This window comes from Onychostoma macrolepis, chromosome 23 (assembly GCF_012432095.1).
Source record: "Onychostoma macrolepis isolate SWU-2019 chromosome 23, ASM1243209v1, whole genome shotgun sequence".
In the NCBI taxonomy this organism is placed as follows: domain Eukaryota; kingdom Metazoa; phylum Chordata; class Actinopteri; order Cypriniformes; family Cyprinidae; genus Onychostoma; species Onychostoma macrolepis.
The window spans coordinates 6,467,047-6,479,375 of record NC_081177.1 but is presented as its reverse complement, the minus strand read 5'-3'; the positions used below and the strand labels follow the sequence as shown (position 1 = coordinate 6,479,375).

Below are 12,329 nucleotides of genomic sequence, written 5' to 3'. Positions count from 1 at the left end.
ATCTGCAAAACCCAGGTGCTGCTCCAAAACGTGGCCACCATCCACTTTGTTAGTGTCAGAAATGTCTTCTCTGAAAAACAAGAAGTAGAAATGCCACACTTTTAAAAGGCAAACCTCATATACACAAACCTCTCACCATAGTAAACTGCCGCACTGCTTCCGTGTCTTCGATGCGAGTGGCGCGGCGGGACTCGAGAAAAGACAATATAGAACCTATTATATATAACGTTACCATCTACAGTGGATGCGGACAGTAAAGTGATGTCCCAGTATATTTCTGCCATACAGATGTACTCAGTCCCAAGCTGTTGTGGCGTTGTAGACATGGTGCAGGGCAAATCGTGTCAATCCAAATGTAAGAAATTAGGAAAATAAAACAACCTCAATAGAATGGCGCCAAAAAAGCCGTTAAAGCAAATACAGTAGTATACAGCAATTTTAAAAATACAGTAAGTCTCTGTATGTGAGGTCTGATGTCACAGAAAATTCCAATGATGCAAAGGGTATTACAGTTATTTACTGTAAAGGGAATTTGCAGTATTACACTGGGTGATATACAGTAAATAACTGTGGAAATTACAGAAATGTCTAACAGTGTAGTTTTTGTAGATGCAAGTTTACGTAATCATTTTGAACAATCCCAGGAAGATTTTAAAGATACAAGTCTATAATGTATCACGTCTCAGAACTATTAACCGTTTTGATGTTATTTACAATATTTTAATTTCTGATTTGTTCTACTTAATATGATGACAAATTGCGATTTAAAAATAAATAAATAAAAGTTGGTTCCTTAAAGGAATGGCCTCATTTAAATAATCTTGCACAATGGAAAAAAAAAGATGACACAGGGTAAATCATGTAAGTCTGAATAAACAGTTTTAAACATAGACGCTCACTGTCAGGTTCAAATACATTTCTTGTCAAAAGTACGTCCCTTCATTATTTTCTGACAGCCCTCAGAGAGAGTAGGCGGGGATTTATGACCTCAATCTGTGAATGCAGATATGATGGTTAGACTGTGTTTACGTCACACTGAGATCCAATCACAATGCATCCTCGAGTACCATGGACCAGGACACACTCTTTAGACAAGACTCCAATTAAAATACTTTTCTATTATGTGGACAACGTCCAGATACATTTCACATATAAACGCCAAGTGTAAACACTTGTGGAGCCCTTTTTTAACCCTTTTTATAAAGTTCCATAAAGAGCCATGCTTTGAAAGCGTTATCTAGAAACCTAACCGTGTTATAAAGAATGTTTATGTCCATCAATGTACTTTGGTGTCACGGAGTAGGCTCAGTTTCGCTCTACAGAGGACAAGGCTATGGGGACAGCATCTGTCTGGGTAGAAATGCACATTTGAGTTCAGAGTCACAGTGCATATCTCACATTTGTTTAAGTAAATGCAATTATGTTTATAAAGGTCAAAAGTAGCTAAATGTACAATATGCGAGCACTTCACAATGTTAAAGAAAATGTGTTCCCTATCTTTTATCAAGTAAATGCTACTCCATTTCCCCCCAGTATAATAGCAAATGAAGTTACAAACCAAATGACTTTTGATTGCAACACTTGTTTTCTTGGAAAACTTGAGTGCATGTGACTTTTATGAAGCTAGACATATGATCACACACATCATTTGGGTATTTTGCTCATGAGAAAGCAGGTGACTTTTCTATTGTATTGTTACCTCTTAGTAGAGCTGTTACTTCAAGTGCAAAGATCACAAAGCCACTTCAGCTTCCTCTGTGCATGTGAGATGAAAGGATTTATAGTCTGAGGTTTGAGGGATGTATGTTATTTACCGTTATCATACAAACATCTCTCAGAAATCACCAGAACAATAATGCTGCTCTTTTTAATTAATTGATATGGTACATTCACACAACCTGCAGTTATCATAGCTGGTTGATCTAAAAATATAGTTCATGAAATTCCAGTTGATTTTATACTAGAGATTGTGGTTGTCTGCATTGATCAGTTAATGAGCTGTTCTGATCATAACTGTGCTCTACAAGATCAAGATAGTCAAGAATTCAGGTAAGTCATTTATATATTCATTATAACTTCACTTTTTCCCTAGAGACTGTCTTAATGTTTGTATTAATTAATCTCTATACTATAAAAAATACTTTTTTGAAGTTGTAAGTAAAACAAAGATTACTAGACCATGTTTTACAAGAAATCAGTGTAACTTACCACACTGTAAAAAAAAAAAGAAAAGTTGAGCGAATTTCTTCAGCAGATTTTTGAGTTTGCTCAACTTATTTTTGTGGGAGATTATCAAATTTTTGTTGTATAAACTTAAAACGACAAGTTGAGAAAACTCAAAAATCTGCTGAAGCTGGTTGCTTTAAAATTTTAAGTTGGCTCAACTTTTTTTTTTTTACAGTGCATTTCTTTGTAATTACTTCTAAACTTTACAAGGAAATTCTATAAGTGAACATTGTTTCAAAGTACTTATTTTTCCAGTGTACAAAGATCTGTTCTGGCCAGTTTGTGACTGCAGAACAACATGACTGAGGAGTATACTGACATTTACAACTACATCGATGACTATGAAGACCAGATGTGTCGCAAAGAGGAGGTGGTAAAAGTCGGATCTATTCTCATTCCACTCTTTTTCACAGCAGTGGTTGTATTGAGCTGCATCGGTAACATCCTAGTTCTGGTCATCCTTGCACTCTACAAAAGCCTCAGATGCCTGACCAACGTCTTCATCCTCAATTTAGCTGTGTCAGATCTGCTGTTCACTTTTGGACTTCCATTTTGGGCATCATACTATATTTCTGGTTGGACATTTGGAGAGGTTGGCTGTAAAGCTGTTAAGTTTTTCTTCTATGTTGGCTTTTACAGCAGCGTGTTGTTCTTGACTCTGATGACCGTTCAGCGTTACATGGAGGTGGTTCATCCTCTGTCCGACTGGGAGAGATGCAGAGGCCTTTCAGTCTCTCCTTTTATCGTTTGGATCCTGAGTGGAACGGTTTCACTGCTCGGTTCACTTCATAGCAAAGTCATGATAGAATCTGACAGCCTATACTGTGAATATGGCAGTGTTGAATGGAAATCTAGCACTGCTTATTTTCAAAATGCTTTTTTCTTCATTGCATTTGTAATCATGGGTTACTGCTATGGTAGTATGCTTCGGACGATCACAAAATCACAGATTAATAAGAGACACAGGACTGTTAGACTAACCTTTTTTATTGTGCTGCTGTTTTTTATCGGTTGGGCTCCATATAACATTGTCATGTTCTTAAAATCTTTGACCTTCCATCCATTCACAGACTGTGAAGTAAGCATAAGACTCGACTATGCATATTATGCTTGCAGAATGTTAGCTTTCTCCCACTGTTGCATAAACCCAGCGATTTTAGTTTTTGTAGATGCAAAGTTTTGTAATACTTTACGAGAAATTTCAAGGAGGTTTTGTTTTGTCTAAAGATTCAAGTATATGAATAAATATGTCTCAGAACTATTCAGAATTTCTGTTACACTTGGTAAGATAAGAGAGACTTTAGAGAAAAAAGACTTTAAGTGCTTAAAGGAATAGCTCACCTGAAAATGGAAATTTGCTGAAAATGTACTCACCTTCTGGCCATCCAAGAAGTAGATTGTAGTTTGTAGTAGAAGTAGTTAGTTTTTTTCATAAGAGCAGATTTGGAGAAATTTAGCTTTACATCAATTGCTCACCAATGGATCCTCTGCAGTGAATGGGTGCCGTCAGAATGAGCGTCCAAACAGCTGATAAAAACATCACAATAATCCACACCACTCCAGTCCATCAAAGTGAAAAGCTTGGTTGTAAGAAAGAAATCCATCAAGATATTTTTAACTTCAAACTGCTGCTTTCTTGCTAAAATACAAGTCCTCTATCAATAACATTATCTTGTCCAGTGAAAAAGTCTTCTTTTCTGAATCAGGAGAGAAATATGCACTGTTTTACAAGCGAAAATGGTCCAAAATGGTTTTAAACTAGTATGTCTGTAGATTTTGATGTGAGAGGACAACAGGGGATAGACTTTTTCACTGCAGGAAGCGTTATTATGGATTATGATCAGACATGATGATACTAAGTTAAATATAATAATGGTGAACTTGTTTCTTACAAACATGCAGATTTTCACTTAAGATGTTAACTGATGGACTGGAGTGGTGTGCATTACTTGTGGATTATTGTGATGTTTTTATCAGCTGTATGTTTTTGACGCTCATTCTGACGGCACCCATTCACTGCAGAGGATCCATTGATGAGCAAGTGATGAAATGCTACACTTCTCCAAATCTGTTCCGTTGAAGAATCAAACTCATCTACATTTTGAGGGTGGGTACATTGTCAGCAATTTCTCATTTTTGGGTGAATTATTAATTTAAAAACGTGTAAGAAAACAAACACTGAAGATTGAAGAATCTGGCTGCACATGGGATCAAATTATTAAACAAATTACAAAGAACATCTGAAGCAAACCACATTTTTTTTTAATGCTATCTTTGTGTAAAAGCATGTTCTAATTTGAACTCACAAGAGAATCAAGTCAGTTTTTCAAGGAAAATATGTTGTGAATGAAGTATCGTGAACTTCTCAAATACTTCCACCTAAAATGACTGTAAACGAAACCATTTCTGTTTGTGAAAATGCAGATTATGCAGTTTTGTTTTTGTGCAGTAAAATACAAATGTAGTTATGACAAATTTTTTTTCTTTTTCTCACACGTGACAGTGTAAATTGTGGTCTGTGGAAGGAAGCACAGCATCATCATTGACCTACATAAACAGGAAAATGGAAGATTTGAGATCATACCAAACTTATTTTTTGCATGTAATTTTTAACAGGTTAATCAACAATATTAGTATGTTTGTAGAATACATACTCTACACGAGATCCCTTCAACCATTATCAGCTTCCTAAAAGCAACATACTTTTACAACTTTTTAAATGCAGTCCTATGAAATAAATACATGATTGAAAATATAATTTTATAAACTCATAAATTTAATGAGTCTGTCCTACTGTTGATTTTAAACTTGAAACAAAAGCAAGGGCTAGAGCTATGCTGTTTTACTTATTATAATGCAAATGAAATGAATCATGTGAATACTGTAATGTAAACCAACTGTTTTGAAACTCCCATTAACTGGAAACTACCTTAAAATGTTACTAAGGAACTGCCACAACACTTTAAAGAACAACTGCTTTCATTGTGGACACGATACTTTCATTTCACGTTTGTAACGGAAAAGAGAAACGAGTTTTGAAGTAGGTGTCTTTAACCCTCCCATTCAACATAAAAACACTCCAATATCCCTTCCAAAACATCCATGTCACTAAATATTAGCCTCAATTTGAGGTGCAGTTTTCTACCAATAGGTTTCAGTTTGCCAGTTTTGAGTCATATTAGTACTAATAGAACTGACAAAAATTAAGGTAAGAAGATTCTTCTTTATTATTATTTTATTAAATACATGTTTTAATGAAATATCTAATATTAATAAAATACAATAATTATAATTCTAAAGACAAATTTAATATGATTATAGAGAACATCATGACTGAAGAGTATACAGCGTATTCAGAACCAGAAGACCAACTATGTCACAAAGAAGAGGTGGTCAAAGTTGGATACTTTGTTATTCCAGTTTTCTTCGCTCTTCTGGTTGTGTGTAGTTGCATTGGTAACCTGCTGGTTTTGGTCATCCTGGTGCTGTATGAGAAGTTTAAATTGCTGATCAACATCCTGATCTTCAATTTAGCCGTGTCAGATCTGCTGTTCACTTTTGGACTTCCATTTTGGGCTTTGTACTTCGTCTGGGGTTGGACGTTTGGAGAGGTTGGCTGCAAAGCTGTGAAGTTTCTGTTCTCTCTCGGTTTTTACAGCAGCGTGTTGTTCTTGACTCTGATGACCGTTCAGCGTTACATGGCAGTGGTTCATCCTCTGTCTGACTGGGAGAGATGCAGATGCTTTTCAGTTGCTCCATTTATCATATGGATGTTGAGCGGAACAGCTGCACTGTTAGTCTCCCTTCATAGCCAAGTCTTAGAACACGAAGAGAATCTTTACTGTGAATTTGACAGTATTCAAGGAAAACATGCCACCGTTTATTCACAAAATGTTTTCTTCTTGATTGCATTTTGCATTATGGGATTTTGCCACGTTAGAATGTTCCAGACAATCGCACGATCCCGAACAAAGGGGCGACTCAAGACTATCAAACTGATATTCTGCATTGGGCTGGTATTCTTCATTGGGTGGGCTCCATACAACATAGTTATGTTCTTGAGAATTATGCAGGATTACGGTTTGTCTTCATTCGTAGACTGTAATGTATCCATTCGTCTTGATTATGCATTTTACACTTGCCGGCTGTTGGCTTTTTCACATTGCGGCTTAAACCCAGTGCTTTATGCTCTAATTGGAGAAAAGTTTCGGAAACATTTACAAACAATATTGAAGAAAATGTGTTCAAAAAGCAATTCTGACTCATCCTGAGATAAATTTTTGGTGCGTTTGTTAAATGCAACAAATCTCACCATGCATATCATATAGACTAACACTCAAAATTTGGGGTCAGCTTCTTTTTTTTTTCTTTTTTAATTAATACTTGATTCAACAAAGATGCATTAAATTGATCAAAAGTGACAGTAAAGATATTTATAATATTACGAATGTTAAGATTTCGTAATATTTGAAATAAACGAAATAAACGTTTTCGTTTATTTGAAATAAACGCTGTTCTTTTGAACTTCGACAAAAAAAAAAGAAAGTATCTGTTTCCACTAGGGATGCACCGGTTGACCGGCCATAAATCGGACCCGGACGGTTTTTGCTTATAATGCGTGATCGGCAACCGGCCCTTTTTTTTTGTCATTTTTTCGGCCGATTTTTCCAAAAGTGCTCCCGCGTGCACACTACATTGTAATCATTCGCGAACATGTCATTTGGCACAAGCACAGCAAACACAGAAAAACAGATACCAAGAAGCGAACAGCCGTTGGTGTACATTACTGGCGCACAAATAAGAGCCGCTTTCCTGCGCTCGCTGAAGTTGCGTGAGCGTTATCGGTCCATGCCCTGCACAAGCGTAGACAGTGAACCGTTGTTCAGCTCAGCTTCTCACGTGTTGGATGAGAAACGAAACAGACCAACTTGTGACAAAGCTGAAATACTTCTTTTTGTAAAGATTTTTTTTATTTATTTTTTTTTAACTTGCATGCACTTTTGAAAAGCCAGAAGTAAACGTCAGTTTTACATAATTACATTGAATTAATTTGATTTAAAAAGCACCTGCTTTAGCATCTTTGTTTTACTCGTTGCACTAAACATTATTTGATTTAACATTTTGGAAAAAATTATTTATATAGCCTACTTTGGTTTTATTTAGTTTCACTGGTAAAGACCTTTTTTCTTTACACCAAATGTAAAAAATGAAAACAAATGCTGAATGCTGATTAAGTAACATCTTGTTTAGACTGTTGAATGTGTGTTGATTGTGTTGTTTGGATTGTAACTATGCAGTTGTTGCTTTTAATTTTACATACAGTTAATGTTTTCATTTAAGGCCAGTTTTATGTAGATTCAGCCCAGTTTAAAAACAAAAGCTAAATGCTGATGTCAGTGCGTTACAGCCTTTAATTTCAGATGGTTACAGTTATTGTTTTCAATAGCCAAAAGCCAGAAGCCAGTTTGCCCTGTTAAACACCAAATAAAAATCTTGTTTATGTATACTTTCATTCTTTCTTGTTTGTTGCTTAAGAAAACAAAAAATCAGAAATCGGTATCGGCCATGAAAAATCACGATTGGTGCATCACTAGTTTCCACAAAAATATTAAGCGCAACCATTTTCAACATTCATATCAGCATATTAGAATGATTTCTGAGAATAACATAACACTGAAGACTGGAGTAATAATGCTGAAAAATGAGCTTTGCATCATGGGAATAAATTACATTTTAAAATATATTTAAATAGAAAACAGTTATTTTAAATTGTAATAATATTTCACAATATTTCTGTTTTTACTGAAATGTTTTTTTTAAATCAAATAAATTCAGCCTTTTTAAGACTTCTTTCAAAAACATTATAATAACTTATCAACCACAAATTTTTAAATGGTAGCTTACATTATACCATACATCTTCAATAATTATTAGTAGATCATATAATTGATTAAACATTAAAAAATGATTGTGATTCATTTTTAAGCAAGCATGAACCTTTTACAAGGCAAAAAATATTTCTCCATAGTTACCTGAAAAAATACAGATATAAATACAGACATAATTTAGTTCCCTAAATAATCTCACATTAAATAAAAGCTTAACTGACAGCATCTGTGGCATGCCGTTGAAAACCACTGAAAATGTCGAGATCCCTGTTCGAAAGAAAATGAATGCATGTTACATGGTTTTCTTAAACATCTAAACCTTAGGGGAAAAAAAGATGTCAGCTTCACACTGGCACCATATAAACCTCGGCTGAATCTAAACATCAAATCGTTTCACATGCAAAAGTTTAATCTAGGCCAGCAAAATGTCAAAAACCAAAAACAAACAAACAAAAACCCCCCGCAAAACCACAGCAGTAATTTACTGTGACAACTTCATTTGACACAGACACATGCGCAAAGCAGCCTTTGTCGTTTCCAAATAAAAAGTTTATTGATTTTCACCATTTGTACATGCATATAGATCGACTTGGTTGGGAGAAAATGCTTCAGTTTTTTTTTTTTAAAGTGGTACTCAGTGCTGTTGGTTAGGTCAAGGGCACATGGGTGCTTTATCAGAAGTGCTCTTTAAATAAGTCTTCACTGAGAAATCGGTCCCTGACAACTCAGTAAACAGGTTGTGCTTATTTTAAACCTTCACCCACCCTCTTACAAACAGATTTTGTACAAGATTTATGTATACTTTTGTTGCATTTGCATATCAAGGTTTACAATTTCTTGGTTTCAAGATATGTAATTAATCCCTGCTTCTTTTTTTGCATGGTGTCCACTGACCATCCACTGATACTGACTACAACAAAAACAAACTGAGATAGTCTTATATAAGATAAATCGCTTTATAATATGTCCTATATAGGATACTTGGTTTTCCATAAGCCCTATTAACTATTGATGGTGGTGTCTCATTGGGCTTGGATGGAAACGGCTACATGATGCAGCAGGACTCACAGGGCCGACAGCATGTGTTACGAGCTTATTGATGAACAGGATTTTTCAAAAACAAAAAAACAAATCAGCCCTTTAACAGCTCTATAAACAAATCCTCAAAACTTCACTTCATCTGATAAGGCAGAGGAAAGACATAGGTAGCAGCATTTCAATTTAAAGAGATTCTGCTCGTTTTTTTTATTATGTTATGATTACTTTGAAGGATTTTTAACGATTAGCTTGTATGGGTTCTAACGGTGAAATAGACGTTACATTTCATATAAGCATAAGTTTCTATAGTACAAGTTGCTTTCGGATGTCTGTGATTAAAGCAACAGCAGGGTGATCTCACAAAAACACATCCAGGTCACATTTCAACCCAAAATCTTCTGGAAAAAAGGTAATAATTTTTATTTGAATCAGCATTAATTATAGGCAGTAGAACAAATGTTTACATAATGTACATACTTCACACTTTACATAATATATAATAATTTTTCGCAAAATTACTGTAATAAGACATGGAAGGGTGTGCTTAATTTAAACGTTAATACTTTTTTCCATTCAATTTTGAGTTAAATATATCATGGATATGTTCCTGAGCCGAACAAGTCCGATTCACCCAGTCATATCAGAAAAAAAAAATTTACAATTTAGGATGACAGTTTTGCTTCGCTCAGACTGTGTAGAGAGCCGTACATTGGGTTGGAGTGAGACGAGGTCTTAGCAAACCATATCAAAATTCATAATTCAAGAGGCAAAAATCTGTTCAAGCTTTGCAAAGAGGGAAGAAAATGTGTTCTCTTCATTTGAACAATAATTATAAAACTAAGCAGAGTTCAGCCACTCAATTGCTGGCATAACGAGAGCAAAACTACAAGGTTTTGCCATAAATCTAAGCAAACACAACAAACATCATTCTCATGTCACACATTCCTTATGGTTAGCACTTCACAGGAGCTTCCTCGACAGCGACGACACTTTTCTTCAAGTATTAGATGTGACTTCAGTCACCACGATGGTGGTCCCCCCCGAAAAGACAGAAGATGTGGTTCCTAAGGTGCACCACTTTAGTTTGAGGAGACAGGAGCTGATTGCAGGAAGAAGAAGCCAAGAGATCTTAATTTTGTCATTTCTCTTTGCCATTTTAGGTGTTTAAGTGTCAGATGAAGGGAAGTGCATTGAGGGGTCTCCCTCCGACTCGCTTTTCTTTCATTCCTGTGTTGCATGTTGCATTTCCACCATTATAAATGTTCAAACATCTATAATGGGAAAAAAATCTAAATAAGGTAAAGGGGCCATTGCAAGTCACCCCAAATCCACATTGTGTCCGGAATGACTGACCTGAAATCTACTGTGCCGGGTTTTCCTCCAGTCCACTCACATTATGCATGCTGCCATTCTCTCTGAAAGCCAATAAGGGAAGCTTTCTCTTCTCCTCTTCTTCATTTTCCACCTCCTCTCCATCTCCATCTTGACGGGACAGTTTGGACCCCAGGGGAACCTCTATGACCTCCTCGAAGGCCTCTGTGACAGCGCCATTTTCTCTGAGCTGAGCAGGCACACTTGAAGTGAAGAAAGGTATCAGAGATTACAAACTGTTTTTACATCAAGTTTAAATTTAAGCATCTTGTTTGAAATTGTTGAATTGTTTGAACTTGTAGGTTTGAGCTCCTACTATCACCAGTAGAGGGCAGGAGAGATTCATTTACTACATTATACAGATCCATTTAGCAGAAAATTAACCAAAGTGACGTTGAAACGAGGACAAATTATAGCAATTTCAAAAGAAAACAGGGACAGCAAATGTGCAGTAAACATCCCAACATCATCTTAAATATTACAAAAAGGAATCATTATCATTAAAAAAACACTTTTGCATAAAAGCAAAAATACCCTCTAAAATCAACAACTATTTAATAATCTTAATATATAATTATATATAAACTCTGATCTCACCTGTGACCTGATGTGAGCAGTATGGGTGTAATGAAGCTGGGACCCGTGTGTCCGTTACTGTCACTACATACTGTCTCCGAGGTCTCCGGAGCCTGAGGGGCCGACACAGTCACTGAAGGGCTGCTGGATATTGAACTCGCTAAGAAAGACAAGAGAGTGGGAAGTTACAGATGTCAGATTCACATCAGGCATCATAAATGGGAAATGCCATTTCAGCGTAAGGAAACACTGGTGCACATGTAAATGTAAAAAAAAATAAAATAAAATCACCTGAATTCTGTCCGCTCTGCTGGCTGACATCGCCATTTCTCTGTGAGGTGGTCTTCTTCAAAACGTAAATAAATAGGAAAAAAGTAAATAAATAGAAAGTGTGTTAGTGAAGAGCCAGCACTTCAAATTGGAGGCAGCAATGCTAAAAAGAGGAAGGCAATTACTCGCAGATATTACATCTTACCTGATCAGATCTGCGTGTGCGTTTCATAATTTCCTCAAGGCGCTGTGACAGACAAGAATCAGATAACATTTAAACCCTGTCATTACCTTGAAAAGCACTCAAAATGAAATTAGCTTACCTTCTTCCTCTCCATTCTCTCAGCCTCCTCTTTCTGGAAGTGTTTCTCTCTCTCCAGACGCAAACGCTCTGCCTCTTCTCTCTGGCGAGCCTCCTCTTCCTCTTTCTGAACATACAGAGCCACAAAAAACACATTTAGAAAAATTTTACATATAATATTGTATAAAATCAGCATGCATTTACTTTAGGGTTGTCAAACCTAACATGTTATTGAGATTAATTACATGTTTAATGCTAGCTAACACGCATATTATAAAAAGTGGCTTTAGAAAATAGCAGCCTATTGATTGTTGTATTTCTATATCATTAACCGTAAGCCTTAATCTATGCCCAACAGTACACAATGAATGCATATATAATGCATATTATATGGATAATATATGTATTTTATAGTAAGACATTAGCAAATTACATAAATATACACACTACCATTCAAATGTTTGGGGTTGATGAATTGTTTAATGTTTTATAAGCCTCTTCTGCTCATCACTGCTGCATTGATTTTATAAAAAATACAGTAAATACAGAAATATTGTATAATATTATTACAATTCAAAATAAGAATATTCATTCCTGTAATTTACTCCTGTGATTCAAAGCTGGATTTTCATATTACTCTTGTCTTTGTCTGATTTGCT

At 35.6% G+C, this 12,329-nt stretch overlaps 3 protein-coding genes across 3 annotated transcripts in view; 2 read left to right on the top strand and 1 right to left on the bottom strand.

Annotated features, from left to right (window-relative positions):
* The first annotated feature begins 1,706 nt into the window (after positions 1-1,706).
* On the top strand, positions 1,707-3,636 carry LOC131532411 (chemokine XC receptor 1-like). The gene is made up of 2 exons (XM_058764039.1): positions 1,707-2,049; positions 2,482-3,636. Exon 2 carries the CDS (start codon positions 2,525-2,527, stop codon positions 3,449-3,451), a length of 927 nt encoding a protein of 308 aa, XP_058620022.1. The 5' UTR covers positions 1,707-2,049; positions 2,482-2,524; the 3' UTR covers positions 3,452-3,636.
* Positions 3,637-3,732: 96 nt separating this feature from the next.
* Positions 3,733-7,730, top strand: LOC131532244 (chemokine XC receptor 1). The gene is made up of 2 exons (XM_058763759.1): positions 3,733-5,434; positions 5,548-7,730. Exon 2 carries the CDS (start codon positions 5,556-5,558, stop codon positions 6,495-6,497), a length of 942 nt encoding a protein of 313 aa, XP_058619742.1. The 5' UTR covers positions 3,733-5,434; positions 5,548-5,555; the 3' UTR covers positions 6,498-7,730.
* Positions 7,731-8,609: 879 nt separating this feature from the next.
* map7b (microtubule-associated protein 7b) overlaps positions 8,610-12,329 on the bottom strand; it is a 29,925-nt gene continuing 26,205 nt past the window's right edge. The window contains exons 14-19 of the mRNA XM_058764443.1: positions 11,693-11,797; positions 11,575-11,616; positions 11,391-11,445; positions 11,121-11,259; positions 10,506-10,726; positions 8,610-10,423 (exon numbers count right to left, since the gene is read on the bottom strand). Coding sequence (XP_058620426.1) covers positions 10,513-10,726; positions 11,121-11,259; positions 11,391-11,445; positions 11,575-11,616; positions 11,693-11,797 — 555 coding nt within the window. The 3' untranslated portion in view covers positions 8,610-10,423; positions 10,506-10,512. The remainder of the gene's footprint in view (positions 10,424-10,505; positions 10,727-11,120; positions 11,260-11,390; positions 11,446-11,574; positions 11,617-11,692; positions 11,798-12,329) is intronic.